A 14,157-nucleotide genomic window follows, 5' to 3' on the forward strand; every position below is an offset into this window, starting at 1 on the left:
ACTCATGGGCCTGGTCTGTTCTGTTAACAGAAAGATACATCTGGGGACTACAGGAAAGCTCTCCTGCTCCTCTGTGGTGGAGATGATGACTGATCATGATGAATAATGGCAGCAATGACACAAAGGATTGTTGTACTCCAGCTTTGTAGCCCTTTAGATAGCATGTCCAGCTAAGGTTTTGTATCCTAATGCTTTGTGGCTGTTTGAATTTACACTCGTATTGCGTTTATTAAAAATGAGCATATCCAAGTGATAGCTAGTCCCTCCCTTTCTGATGTCACAGTTTCCAGGAATTTGAAGTGCCTTCTGTGAGTATGGGAGGGTTGTCTTTATGAAACATGAGTACTGAGCACAGAACCCAGTTCTTTGCAAGTATTTTGCAGAAATAGGAAAAAAACACAATTATGTATTTTACTAATGATTTGAAATTTTTTCCCTTTGCTTTTATTCCTTACATTTCCACTAAATTTTAAGCTAGCTTTAACATTGCAGATGAAGAAAAGCTATCTTTGGCATGTAATTTCTGAATTAATTTGCAGAACATAATACAAACAATCATTGGAAATCTAAAGGACCAATAAATTTTTTCCCTCTCAGCACAGTTGTGTGTGTTTTTAATGAGCAAAGATCTGTTTTTTCCTTTTGTATGATTCCACTCCTTCAAACTGTTGATACATTTTTCCTACTATTACACAGGCTTCTGAGTATAAGTATGATGTTTTCCATCTGTATATCCTGATGTCTAGTATATGAGTGCTATGGTGATGAAGCAGTTTGTATAGCTGGAATACTGAATTGTTATTTGAGTAAATTATGGGTTATTTGCTGGGCTTTGCACTCTCCTGTTGTCATTTTCTTCTCCAAAGCTGAGGGAAGGAAGGAGAGCTGTTTTCACAGTGCCAAAGCAGAGCAGGCATGCTTCACTGGTAGGGCCAATTGAAGATTTCTGAGGTGAAAGAAGAGGTGGGAAGACAGTGATGCATACTTCAGGGATCTTGGGTGAAAAGAGGATGGTTGCAGCACCACTCTCATCAGGTTAGCAGGGAGCAACACACAGTGCAAAGGAAGCACCAGTCTGTTATACAGACTGCCCTAAATTCACTGCTTTATTTCCTCATTTATGACTGGCTCTGGAAATCAAAGTGAGACGTGTGAAGGAGAACAAAGAGACTTCTGTTTTACACATTATAAGGACTCAACACCATGGTTCTAAACTTAGCTTATCAGTCACACATATCAGCTGTAGAAACTGCATATTTTAATAATACTGTTGAAATTGATTCTTCACAGATTAAGAACTTTAGAACCGAATAAACGTGAATTTTCAAATCTTTTTTAATATTGTAATTCTGAATTATTACTGTTATATTCTCTGGATAATAAGCAATTGGTTTCCAATATAAAATACGAAAGCTCTTTTTATAAGTAAATATGTTAACTAAAGAATAATCCACTCTACAACCTTGTTTTCCATTCTCTCTTACACACACACTTTGCTGCCCATGCACTCTCACTTTCTTTTCCCTGCTTCTTTTTTCTACCGAATTTAAAACTTAAAGACTTAAAAAACAGCACAACTGATTTTAAAAAGTATTTTTTTATGAGGCAGTTTAATGTTTTTCTCTGCTATTCCTGGACAGTCTGCTAATTCTGTGTGTGGTTGCTTGCAGGGATGGCTGTGGGTATGGTTTGCATCTCCACCACAGTTTACACTGATGTAAATGGCACTGCTGTCACTCTCCCCTGCCCTCTCCTGCAGGCTACCTGTTCCCACCTCTCTTCCATGCTGGCACTGAAGCTCTTCTGATTGGATGACCTGATCCAGGACTCTGGGCTGGCAGAATCCAACCACACAGCTACAGCCTGGTGCCCTCAATAACTCACTGGAGCATCTGGGCATGGCTGGTGGAGGGAAGGGCTAGAAACGTGCAGGGGGAGAATAAATATTGAGGAAAGGGAGATGGGATTAAAACTGGATTGCTCTGGATTAGTGTCTGCTGTCACCAGGCGCTCCTGGGATTACAAGAACCTCACAATATTAACAAAGGGATTCGTCAAGATTGCTTTCTGCAGGTACAGACCCAGACCAAGAAATTTAGATTGTGAAGTTAAAAGGTGGTACTTGAAATCAAGATTGCATCAATCTCATCACTGTGCCTTAATCATAATTCTTCCACTTTTATCTGTCTGGGGGAAACATGAGGCAGAATCCAGATGTAGAGAAACTTCTTAAAAATTAAACCAAATGTACATAAATATACTTGAGACTTTATTCATGTAGACTTAGAGTCAGTCTAGATATATCTAAGCTGTTTGTACGGTTTGCTACTGTACCAGTTACAAACCTTTTCTGTTTCTGTTGCATTTACTAGCTTGTCTGAGTGGTACAGTATCATGTTTTGGAATATGATCAAATGTTTTCCAAATAGCATAACATAACAGTAGTAATATTAAGTAGTAATATTTTTCTTTAGAACTTAAGGTGTTTGGTAAAAGAAAAACCTATATTATATGTTCAGATTCAGTTTTCTTCTCTTCCCTGGAGTTAATTTTCAGCATTTGTCACTTACGCTTTTTGTCAAGCATTTAAAAAATGTGTTAGGAACACATATTAATTTGCAATTAGTCATTCTTATATAACATGGCCAGCTGCACACACCAGAAGCCTAAACTGCCTAGAAATATCTTGTGACAACAGCAAATTTGTGGTTGTTTGGTTTGTTGGTTTTTTTGGTTTTTTTTAATGAGTTAGCATTTGCAGAAAATAATTGGGATGAGCTGCTACAAGGATTGTGAAAAATGGCAGCATGGGATCAGATCTAACAAGAGAGAGTTGTCTTCTTTGTGTTTATGCTTAATTATTCAACCTGCTTAGATAAAGTAAGCCTTGGCTCAGAACCCAGTGATGTGTCTTAAATCTGTGTTTGTGTGAACACGATGACTTTCAGTGCAAGAAGAAAAACAGTTGATGTAAATGAGGCATGATTCTATCTAAACCTCCAACTGTCTTTGGATTTCTAAATTCAAGCAGGGAATTATTTTAAGAATTACTGAAATAAAGGAGTAACTGAGAGCCTACTAGGTTTGAAAGAGTAATGACTTTATATTTGAATTGTAGCCTGATCCTGTGCTGATTCACTCCTGTGATAATTGGTGGAAAATCCACTGGCAATCCCTGCCATTATACTGCAGTAAATGGATGTAAACCTGAAATTCTTTAATCTTCCATGCTTTCTTCCAAAGGTTTGGCTGCCTGCATCTTGATCCTTTCCTCCAGATTTGTGCTTTCTCTTTTGCTGATTGGAGTTTGGCATTGACTGTATTTCCTTAGAAGAAACACACAATTGTTTGAACAGATACATTTCAATGGCACAGCAAAGACAAAAGAGCATTTTATTGTGTATAATTAATAGAACTTTTAATAACTGTAATCATAGTTGCTTTCAAAGTGCACTTCTAGCTTCAGGGCATGATGCTGATGAAGAGAATCTTTAAATTACAGGTAGTCATGTTCAGAAAATGTCAGTCATTCTTAGGCACATGCAGAAAAATAGTAAATACTGAAAATCTACAGGGAAGCTGTTTAAGTGCTAAATGTCTGGTTTGGGGCATTCCTGGAAATGTCATGACTTAGCTCTCCCGCCAAAACGCAATCAGAATCTACAACTAAGATGTGATGTTGCTTTAACCATCTGCACGAGACAGCCTTTCACAAACAAAAATTGAATTTTGTCATTTTTTCCATTGTGAAAATGGAAGTGAAAACCAATGTCCATGTTTTACTAAGCAAGTCAGTGACAGTTCCCCCCCCTTCTGGCATCATTGTTACTAAACTAACAAGATCCTCAGAACACTGCAGAAATGTGAATTTATGATGTGTGGGATGGCAATATTGCATGTAAATTGCTACTTGTCATTTGTCATGTAGTAACTCTGAAAGTATGGAAGATGTAAAATTTTGTCATCCTATCCATCATTTTAATGGCAATACTAGTGTGTACAGATGGGAAAAACTACTGAGCTAGAAAATACAGTGAACGGATACGTTTTTCTGCATGAAGTCTTAATCAGCTGTTGACTTACTCTTGGCATTTGTTCATCTGGCTTTATTATGATATGTAATTTACTTCTTTCTGTGTAATATACTTAATAGAACTTGATAAAGCTAAGCGAATATTCTGCTTTATGGATCTCTGCTGCATACAACTGGAGACAGATCTTAGTTACGTGTTGAACTAACTTGAAAATCCCCAACAGCTAATTCTGTAAATGCTGATCTTTTGTCTTGTTTTTCCTAGCAAAGGGTCAGGTCTTGAAATTAGGGCATTAGCAAAGGACAGAGTTTTCTTAGAACTCTGTTAGAAGTCACTCAGTGCTAAATGTGTAAAAATATCACAGAGACAGAGAAAAGCTTTACCTATCTCTGACAGGGGATCAGATGCACCTGCCTTCACAGAGGATGAAAGTCCTTGGTTTTGATCTTGATGGTGAACTCTGAAGGAAAAGCTTTTCTCAGAGCTGTATTGGAATTACCGTTTCATTAGATACTGTTACCATTTGGGCATCAATTTTTGTTAAAAACCATCTGCTGCTTTTCTTCTGATGGTTGAATTCAATTTTTTTTCTAGGACTTCTAATAAGCAGTCAGATTTATATTTTTAAGAGATTTTAGGCTGTACCACACCATTCTTCTTCAAATATATCACTGCTTCAGGGATCTGCAGAGAAAGAAGAAGGGAGAAAATGAGAGAAGAGATTGGAAGTCATGAAAAAAAAAGCGAAAGAAAAGAGGAGATCTGGAACATATTAATTTCTCTATTGGGTTGGCTGTCACTAGTCAAGGAGCGTAAGGAATATCTGTTAACAGATATTGTGTGACTGCTTCGTCATCAGGTGCCTCCAGGCTCCTCAGCCTTACAACTGTATCCTGAAGCCACAAGAATAAGGTATGAGCACAGAATACATGGCAGAATGTTCCAAAATGGCTGTCAGGGGAGGAGTAGGCAGCATCAGGACCTGGTGCTGCCAAGTCTGATTCATGTGCAAAGTGCACATGCAGCAATTTCTCATTTGGTTTACATAGCAAGGAAAGTGGCTCCCTTGGCAGGCTGCTGAGTAGCCAGAGGACTGAAGTGTCAAGGAAGAGCTCTGCATTTGAAGAGCAGAAACAAAAGAGCAATCCAGGGAAGAAAGGGAAAGATGGGGAGATAAAGCCACTAGATATTATAAAAATATGCAGAAGCAGTTGAAGAGCAGGAGAGCAAACCCAAACTTTAGATTCTTTCTTTATGATGCTATTACAAGTAAAAATGTGAATATATTTAATTGGCTGTGAGCAAATGCTATGGAAAAATGGCTTGTTACTAGTAAACAGTAATGATAGATTTGATTTAAAAAAAATTAAAATGTGCCCCATATAGAAATTGAAGCTGTAAAACTGAAGTGAGGTCTGTAGGGTATCATCCTGTGCTTGTCTCTTGTTTTGTCTCTTTTCTCATCTTGTCCCCTTTGGGTTGGGCTGTGATGCAGTAGTCTGTACTTAAGTAAATTTTATTGACAGCTTTTAATTGTCTTGAAGGCATTTTTGATTGGAAGCTTTTTGAAACTAAACAAATTCTGGCAGAAGTTTGAGAGACTCAAGACTGGATTTTGAAACAAAAATTAACACTAAAGGGAATCACTCAATCCCATTTCTCCAATCTCCTCCATGCAGCTGTGTGGGGACTTAATTAAGGATTTCAAATGAGTTTGCAAGTGCTTAGAGGGAAAAAAATAGTTTATTACTTTTTTCCTGGGAGAAATTAACTCTGACTTCCTTAGCTGTCACAATTTTATGGATGCCACATAGAAGTATTGGTAATACTGTAATAGAGGCACAATAGGAAAAGGTGGTGAGAAGTATGATGGTGATAACTTAATGTGTATTTTAAAGCCTTGCTTGCTTTCCTTTTTTGCTGAAAAATGCGATGAGAATTGCTGTCTGGTGCAAAGGCTTCCACATGTCTTTCATAAAGATCAAGTCCAGTTTCCCTGCCTCATTGCTGTGGCATAATGAATTTTAATTACTTTGAGTTGTAATATGTAAAATACATGTAAGACTCCAGTCTCTTCTAGTTCACTTTCTGCATTCTGTTTTACTCTTGATTAGTTTTGCTCATTTATTGGATGGATGGAAATATTACTTATCTGTCAAATTCAAACCCATGTGGCATAACCTAGCAGAACAAAATTCTGCTCAGAAAACCACAGTATGAATGAAATAGATACTGAGAAATTATTGAACAATTTTTCATTTAATTTCAGAAATCCCTGGGAATAATCTTTAAATTTATAGCCAGTCTGTTATTTATTCTGTTATAGTGTTCAATTACAAGAACTTGTAATTCATAATTGCAACTTCATGCAGAACACATTTGTTAGCTTTCTTCTTTCCAAAAACTTTAATAACATCACAAAATCACTTCACTGGTGCCAGGTGTATGAACAGAGTCCATGAAGGTGCCTTTAGGCCACACCTGGTATAGTCCAAGGGTGCTAGGAAAATTGATCCCACAAGAAATCTGTCCCCATTTTGGAGCATAAGCTCAGCAGGATTGTTATAGCATTGGAAGTGTGAGCTTTTCTAGCCAACAAGGCAGGTTTAAGAGAAGGTGAAAAGGGCTCTCTGAATGTCAGGAATAGGTTGGTCTAACGAGTGTTTGCCTTCCAGAACCATTAGAAAGCCTGTCAGAGAGCAAGCCTTATTACATTGGTCTCAGGAGGAAAATGCAGAGCCATATGGCACCCAGGAAGGCTGACAGAACCCTTTCATGATGGACTACCAAGGATAATCTTAATTCTTTGCCATGGAGCTCCATCTTAAAAGAGGATTGGATTGTCAACATTTGGAGGACCAACTTAGAATACATATATAACAGTGCAGGCACAGTAACTCATCTCCATTGGTTTCCACGTAACACAAGTATTTTCTCTCAGAACTGATGCAAAATCATGTATTTGCTCCTTTTGAGAATTCTCGTTATGCTGAGAATGATGTGGTGGTGATCTCTTCCCTCTTCATGTTTTCCTTGGCAAGCCAGCAGTGTAATAAATAACAAAAAAACAACTTCTCCTAGACTTTTCTTCATCCCATTTCATAATTTTCTGGTATAGGTAAAGATCCAGGGCGAGGAGAACCCAAAATCTGATTTTGCAGCATTCTTCCATGTGATGTTTCCTTGTGAAACATCTGCCACTGTGGGAAGGGTTAAGTGTTGTCAGAACAGCTTTCTGTAATGCTATTGCCTACTCTAGATCTTTTTTTACAATTATGTGACCGATTTACTATTATTTAGCAACATTGTTGCTATAAAATGTTTTATCATATGGTACAAAAGGTACACACCTCTGCTATCAAGAGAACCGTGCTGGGCAATCCAAAACAGGTTTGAAGAAAAATCATTAATATTTTTAACTTGACCTCTTTCTTAAGACTTTAGTTCAGTCTTAGCCACATTAAAACTGCTGTGGCATTTTCTCGGCTATTGTTGGCAGCCGGTTAGCTAAGCACACCTCAGCAGCCTGCGTAACCTTACCTCAGTAGCCCAGCCAGCTGGGTGATTTGGGATTCTGTCAAGCCTCCTCCAGAGCAAGAGTGGTCATACTGCTGAACGCCTGCGTGGGAAATGAATCTTTAGGGGCCTCCTGGAATCTGTGGCCGAAGTAGGGGTAATTACTTTTCTGTTTGACCTGTGGCTCACTCTCAAGCGGCAGCGATGGCGCAGAGGGGGCTGGAAAGGCGGGTAACGCCCCCGCTGCCTCGCTTGAGCTGGGCACAGCCCAGAGGCGCGCTGTGGGAGACACTAGTCTTCCCTGACGCAGGCGGCCATGTAGGTCCTACGCAACGTTTTATTTCCCTCTCACGAACCCAAACGTGACCCGAAGCTGCCTCGGGAGCGCCAGTACCCACCTGTGACGCTCCGAGCTGTCTCTGAGGCGTTACGCACCGGGAGCGGAGCTGTGAGGGGAAGGCGGGGCGGTCCCGCGCTGCATGCTGATTGGCTGCCGCCCCCTCCACAAACGGCGGAGGCTGAGGGTGGTGCCGCCATCTCGAAGTTTGTGTCCGGACGAAAGCGGTGGCGCTGGTGCCGCGTTCTTCTCGGGGTCCTGCCTTTGCTTCTTTCCCCGCTTCTGCCCCCGCACTGGGGCCGGGCCGGGCCGGGCCGGTGCTGGCTGTTTCGCCTCGAGCCTCGGCAGAGCGCCGGAGGGGTGCTGGGGCGCGGACGGTGGCGCTGAAGCGTCTGAGGGAGGGAGCCATGCGGTCCCTGGTTATCATTTCGGAGCGGTTCGCGCAGCTACTGCGGGACAACAACGTGACGTGGGAACAGTTCATAGCTCTCTACGGGCTGCAGCCGCTGGTCTATATCCCGGAGCGCACCAACGTGTCCTTCATTCTTATCTGCGTGATTATCTTCGGCCTGGCGCTCTTCGGCAACTGCCTAGTGCTCTACGTGGTGACCCGCAGCACAGCCATGAGGACAGTCACCAACGTCTTCATCTGTTCTCTGGCGCTCAGCGACCTCCTCATCGCCTTCTTCTGCGTCCCCTTCAGCATGCTACAGAACACCTCCTCCAGCTGGCTCGGTGGTGGGTGTCGGGGGGGGGGGCAATTCCGGGCAGGGCAGTCCCGAGCCGTTACGGGCTCGGCGGCCGCTGGAGGGAGGTGAGGGGCGGAGGGCGGGAGATGACGCTGAGGGTAGCGCGAGCAGCTTCCCCCGCCCCATCGCCTGTGAGGGCTCGGCCATTGTGGTCACTTCTCCGATGAGAGCAAGGGTCGCGGCCCCCCGCTGTGGGGGGGTTGCTTGAACTCTGTGGTGACAGTTTGAAACCTCTGCGCTCCCTGGACTTGCTGGCGCCCTTCAAGGTGGTCGTAGTCTCCTGTGGCGGGGTGCTTTGTCCGGGGGTGCAGTTCAGTAACCTCAGCCTGCCATCGCTTGCTTCTCCTCAGGGTTGAGTAATGGCTTCACTGCTCCCTCAGGCTATGTTAAACTCAGCGGCTTTCATGCTTGTATTCATTAAAAGTGGCAGCATGCTTGTGAGGAACTGCCCGTGGTGAGCTGCAGTGAGGTTATCTAGCCAGTGATCCATCAATCTTTATGCAGCTCAAGTTGTTCCGGTAGCAGTTGGCACAGTCCCCCCACCTCAGCCTTTTGTGAGGAAAAAGAATGCGTCCTTGGAGAAATAGGGGAGTGAGAGGAGACGCAGAATTCATGTTGAAATCATAAAATGATCTGGGTTGTAGAGATCATCTGGTTCCAGCCCCCCTCCCTGCAGTGGGCAGGGACACCTCCCTGTAGGACAGATTGCTCCAAGCCCCATCTTTCAGGGAGGTTACAGTCACCATGTCCCTGGGCAGCCTGTGCCAGTGTCTCACCACCACTTACTAGAGAATTTCTTCCTAATGTCTGACCTAAATCCGCCTTCTCCTGGTTTGAAACTGCTACACCTTGTCCTACTGCTACATGTCCATTATTTCTGTATGTTCTGTGCAAAGCTCTTTATATAATTCTGAGGCTATGAACACTTCTTTATGGCCCTATTACAAGTTAAACTGGCATATGGGAAAAAAAAACCCCAAAATTAATTTAAAAACTGCTTTGTTGCATTTTAACTTGATATAACTTCCAGAGTTTTGCGTGTTCTTAGGTGTGTTGGTGTGAGACTGCCCAGATGGTAATGCTCTATCTGAAAAGTTATGAAAATCAGTAATTATCAACTATGCTCGTTAGCATTAAATATGGACTACCTGAAATGCTACCTCAAATTTTTTTTCTTTTCATTTGGCAAATTCATCTGTCACCTGATGTGCTAGAAACTTCTTAACAGTTCTGCTCACTGAGAGGAGTGTCACCTTAAGAATCACCTCTAAGGACAGTACAAGCAGTTTAAAGATGAATGGTTCTGTACATACTTGTCTCACAGGGTGCCTAAGGAAGCAGAGGCCTGTAAGTCAAAACTGAATCTCTCAGGGGTTAAACTAACATGTAATCTTTGGGCTGCTCCTTAGCTTACTTTGGCACAGTGGGAGAAGACCCTGTAACCTCTACCAATGAAGTGCTGCTGCTTTAGCTCAAGTGAGAGATCCACCTTGAAATCTATAAATGTAGTTACATAAATTACATACCAGTTTGGGGAGGCAGGGAGTGTGTTTCTTGCTCTTACTCTAGCATTTCACCTTCCAGCAAGGATTGAATGTTTCAGGTGCAGTTTCACTTTGTTAAATTATCATTGTAATCAGGTGCTGCAGGTATGGTCAGTGCTCTCAGATCTAGGACGTGGCTCCTCATTTTCAAATAGTGAAAATGTCTTGCAAGATATGCTAATGGCATTGTTTGCTACAGCTGTGAAGTGCATAGCTTTCCTGAAGGAGTAAAATAAAAGGTGTTAATTTATGTACTAAATTTATATGATGCTGCATTTTTTTTATAAAGGGAATTGTGTACTTCAGAGCGTTCTTCCAGGGTTTTATTTGCGTATGCAGCCATTTGCAGATCTAACTTGAAGAGGCATGTCTTCCTACCAGTCTATTCTTACCTACCGGTCTCTTCCTACCAGTGATTCAATGTCTTGATGCAATTTCAGGAAGAAGAAGCGAGTAATTGTTATGATGGTGACAGTGGTGTTTCTCTTTGCAGTCTGTTGGGCCCCTTTCCATGTGGTTCACATGATGGTAGAAAACAATAAGTATCTACTGCCTGTCATACAAGAAAGCCTTTCTTAGTCATGGGTTGTTTTTTTGTTGTTGTTTTGTTGGTTTTTTTGTTGGGTTTTTTTATTTATTTTTTTTTATAATGGAACTACAGGTTGAGAAAAGCTTGTGCTGCTGCAGCATTCAGCTATAGAATGCCATCAGCTAGCAAAGGTTAATGTTGTGCTTATAAATCCTGGATCACTGTCTTGTGATAGAGATATATACTCAACAGAGGAATTACTCTGAAGCCTGAGTGACAGATTGATCTATAGTGGTCAGGGAAAATTAGTACATTTCAAAGAACCTGTTATTTTAGTATCATTTAGGTTGGAAAGGACAATTAATGTAGTATTTGGGAGATAGTTTATATCTGAGATAACATTTTCAATCATCCAGATCTCTTCTTTCCTGCTGTGTGAATTAAAAAAAGAAACATGAAAAAAACCAGCTTTTACTTTTATCACTTTTTCGCAGGGTGAATGTGAGGTACCCAAGCTCTCCACAGCTCTTTTAGGATGTAGGTTCTCTTGAAAGGAGATTGTAATCGCTTCTGAATTTGTATAGCACATAATCTGCTCCTGAGAAAGAGGTTTGCCAGGCCTTAAAAGACTCAAGAAAAAGCATGACTGGACTATTAGGACACTGAGCATATCTCTAGATTCTTTATCTTTTTATGTCTGTCATTATATATATATATATATATATATATATATTATTTATACTGTATATATGCAATGTCAGGGGAAGATTCCTGACTTGCCCTGGCAACCAGGAATTAAGAGCAATTCTATTTATCTAAGCAAATGTGTTAGATAAAATAACAATTTGGAGAAAGTATGTTTGGGTAAAACAACATGAGTGAGGTCAGGTTCTGCTTTAGGCAGTCATGCAGATATGACCCTGTACGTTACCTTTGAATAATGGTGTAAGCAACGGCAATGATTTCTGCCTGCAGTTGCAACTGGGACTTTCTTTGCAGACCACTACTGTCTTAGCTTGTTCTTCATCTTTCTAGACAGGGGTCTTTTAGTAGAAGTTTCTGCCCTGGAGAGTAGCGGTTAAGGGTGGTTTATTATCATAGTTTTCCTCAGTTAGTATAAAACTCATCTGACTGATGAGAACTATGTACTTTGACAGAATCTGTAACTGCAGAACAGTTCATTTTTCTAATTCTCAGCTTGGCAGTGTGTTAGTCCTGTCTATACGCTGATCACACGATCAGTTAATATGTAATGCTTGCATATTCTGTTTTCAGTGTCTTTGAGTATGGCAGAAGCTTAAAAATAGTTCTGGTGAAGGGAAGGGACATCTGAGAGATGAGAAATACAGAAAGCATCAAAGATGAAGACTAGATTGTTACTTTCCAGAGAAAAAACTTCAGTCTAGGAACATAATACTCCCAAGCTGTATTTTAGTATAGGTTAGGAATGAAATGTGTTAGCAAAGTTGAGAAAGTTTAAAAACTGTTTATAGAGCAGTTTTAAGAAAGGGAAGACATCCAAGTGTACAGAGCAAAAGATTGGGAAGAATGGTAGCTTTGATAGTCCAGTGACATCTCCAGGAACCTTGTGCTTTCATAGTCACCAAACTCTGCAGTTAGCTATTGTTTAAGGTCATGCTTTCCTAACAATCAGCTTCATTTAATGAGAATTTGAGATTTGATTTCTGTCATTTTCCTTGCTTCTTTTTCTCACCTCATCAGTTTTACTTTCTTGCGAAGTCTTTGTCTTTTTTTTTTTTTCCTTACTTCTTCTCCTGAAGCAATTTATTGGGTTCCTTGTGACCCCTTTATCTCTTTTATACAGGTTAGAATAACCAGGCATTGAATTTTGATGAAGTGAAACAGTTCCGTGTTTCAGAATTTGTATTCCATCAAGGTTGACCACCAGATGTATGAACTGCATGTCCAGTCCTTATCTCAGTCTGTCTGCACCCTTGGGATGACCTTGCTCACTGTACTGGTCACACTTGGCTTGCATATGGTAAGAAATCTTGCACTTAGAGGCACTTGTAGTTACCTAACAAAATGTTTGCATATACTAAGGGTGAGGTGGAGATCCAGGAGGAGAAGCACGTGCAGCTTATCAGGCAGATATTTGGCAACAGCCCCGGGTGCAGCTGTAATGACAATGGATGTGGTGAGATGAGGCAGTGTGGAGGGATGTGCAGCAATGCATGATATAGGTGAGCCAGTCAGCACTGGCAGACTGGTAAAATGGATCGGCTCCACTTGACGTACTTGGCGTAAACAAGAGGTGTTTTCTGCATTGGATTGCTGAGTATGTGAAGAAAATGTAACTGGCATCAGCTTAAGCTTCCAGGTGACTGTTAATGCTCTCTGTCTGGTAGCTTGTGTGTGTAGCATCTATTATTTCTGAATTTCACTTCATGTATTTCTATTGACATTCTATTTCTAATGCAACTTACTGATATTTCTACTTACATATTCTATTTCTTTGACATTTCATATTTCTAACTGCTAGGAAGTAAGGCTTCTCAGTGATGTGCCAGCTACACTGGGAGAGCTGATTTTCCTTGCTCCAAAGAAAATAACAAGTGGGGATGTCCTTCTTGACTGTGGATGACAGCTGAACTGTAGCTTACAGAAAAGTCCAGTAGCTTCATTCTAGTATTCTTTAAAATACACTCTGTTTGGTGTCTTTTGTGTGTGAAGAGAAATGTTATTCTGCTCCTTGCCTCTCCCATGTGGTTTCTATAGACATACCTGTTGAACATCTTACTTCATTATTACTAGGTTGGTCCAGAGCTGAAGAGTCCTAAGATCATGAAATTGTAGAAGAAATAGATAGAAAGTATACAGTATCTCCATGGATAGAATGTAAAAATACATCCTACTAAGCAGTGTATTGAAGCTGGGTCCTCAGTCAGGCTGGAATTCTGAAGAGCAGATTTGTGGCAAAAGCATCTGGAAAATCTGTCTACTGCAGCGCCGTGGCGTTGTGTTCTGTCCTGGATCCGGCTGTAGATGGCACTCGTGCTGCACACAAAAAGCAGTGTGGGGCTTGCTCTTCCAGGCGCCCTTACACCTGAAAGAATTGTTCTGCTATGGGCTTTCGTAAGCGTGCATTTGACAGTAGGATTTGGTAAGGGTTTGATAAAGTTCCCCTGCTTCTATAATTAGTATTAGGAAATACGGAGAGAGGTTTTGTTGATTTTTTTTTTTTTCTGTGATATATTCTGGGATATGGCTAAAACGCTGCTATAGCCATGATGTATTTCGGAAGATACTGAGGTTGAAAGGCGATGCTTTTCTGATTTTGTCAGCTTAAATCCACTCTTGAAACTTTAAAATTATGTTTTACCTTGCAGAAAGAGGATGTCACTGTCTGGAAAGGGAATGGGTCCGCTCTGGTATGTGGGAGGGTGTAGTGTGAGATTCTTTGTGCTTACCCACAGCCTCATATCGT

General features: G+C 41.1%; 2 protein-coding genes across 4 annotated transcripts in view; both read left to right on the top strand.

Moving 5' to 3' along the window:
- Positions 1 to 596, top strand: part of ANXA5 (annexin A5) — a 28,408-nt gene extending 27,812 nt beyond the window's left edge. For all 3 annotated transcript variants that reach the window (XM_071753910.1, XM_071753912.1, XM_071753909.1), the window contains one exon: positions 31 to 596. In XM_071753910.1, the coding sequence (XP_071610011.1) occupies positions 31 to 93 (63 nt within the window). In that variant the 3' untranslated portion in view covers positions 94 to 596. The remainder of the gene's footprint in view (positions 1 to 30) is intronic.
- Positions 597 to 8,251: 7,655 nt separating this feature from the next.
- On the top strand, positions 8,252 to 13,763 carry QRFPR (pyroglutamylated RFamide peptide receptor). The gene is made up of 2 exons (XM_071753914.1): positions 8,252 to 8,625; positions 12,535 to 13,763. The coding sequence occupies exons 1-2, from the start codon at positions 8,295 to 8,297 to the stop codon at positions 12,537 to 12,539; spliced, it is 336 nt and encodes a 111-aa protein (XP_071610015.1). The 5' UTR covers positions 8,252 to 8,294; the 3' UTR covers positions 12,540 to 13,763.
- Positions 13,764 to 14,157: the final 394 nt, after the last annotated feature.

This window comes from Heliangelus exortis, chromosome 10, assembly GCF_036169615.1.
Source record: "Heliangelus exortis chromosome 10, bHelExo1.hap1, whole genome shotgun sequence".
In the NCBI taxonomy this organism is placed as follows: Eukaryota; Metazoa; Chordata; class Aves; order Apodiformes; family Trochilidae; genus Heliangelus; species Heliangelus exortis.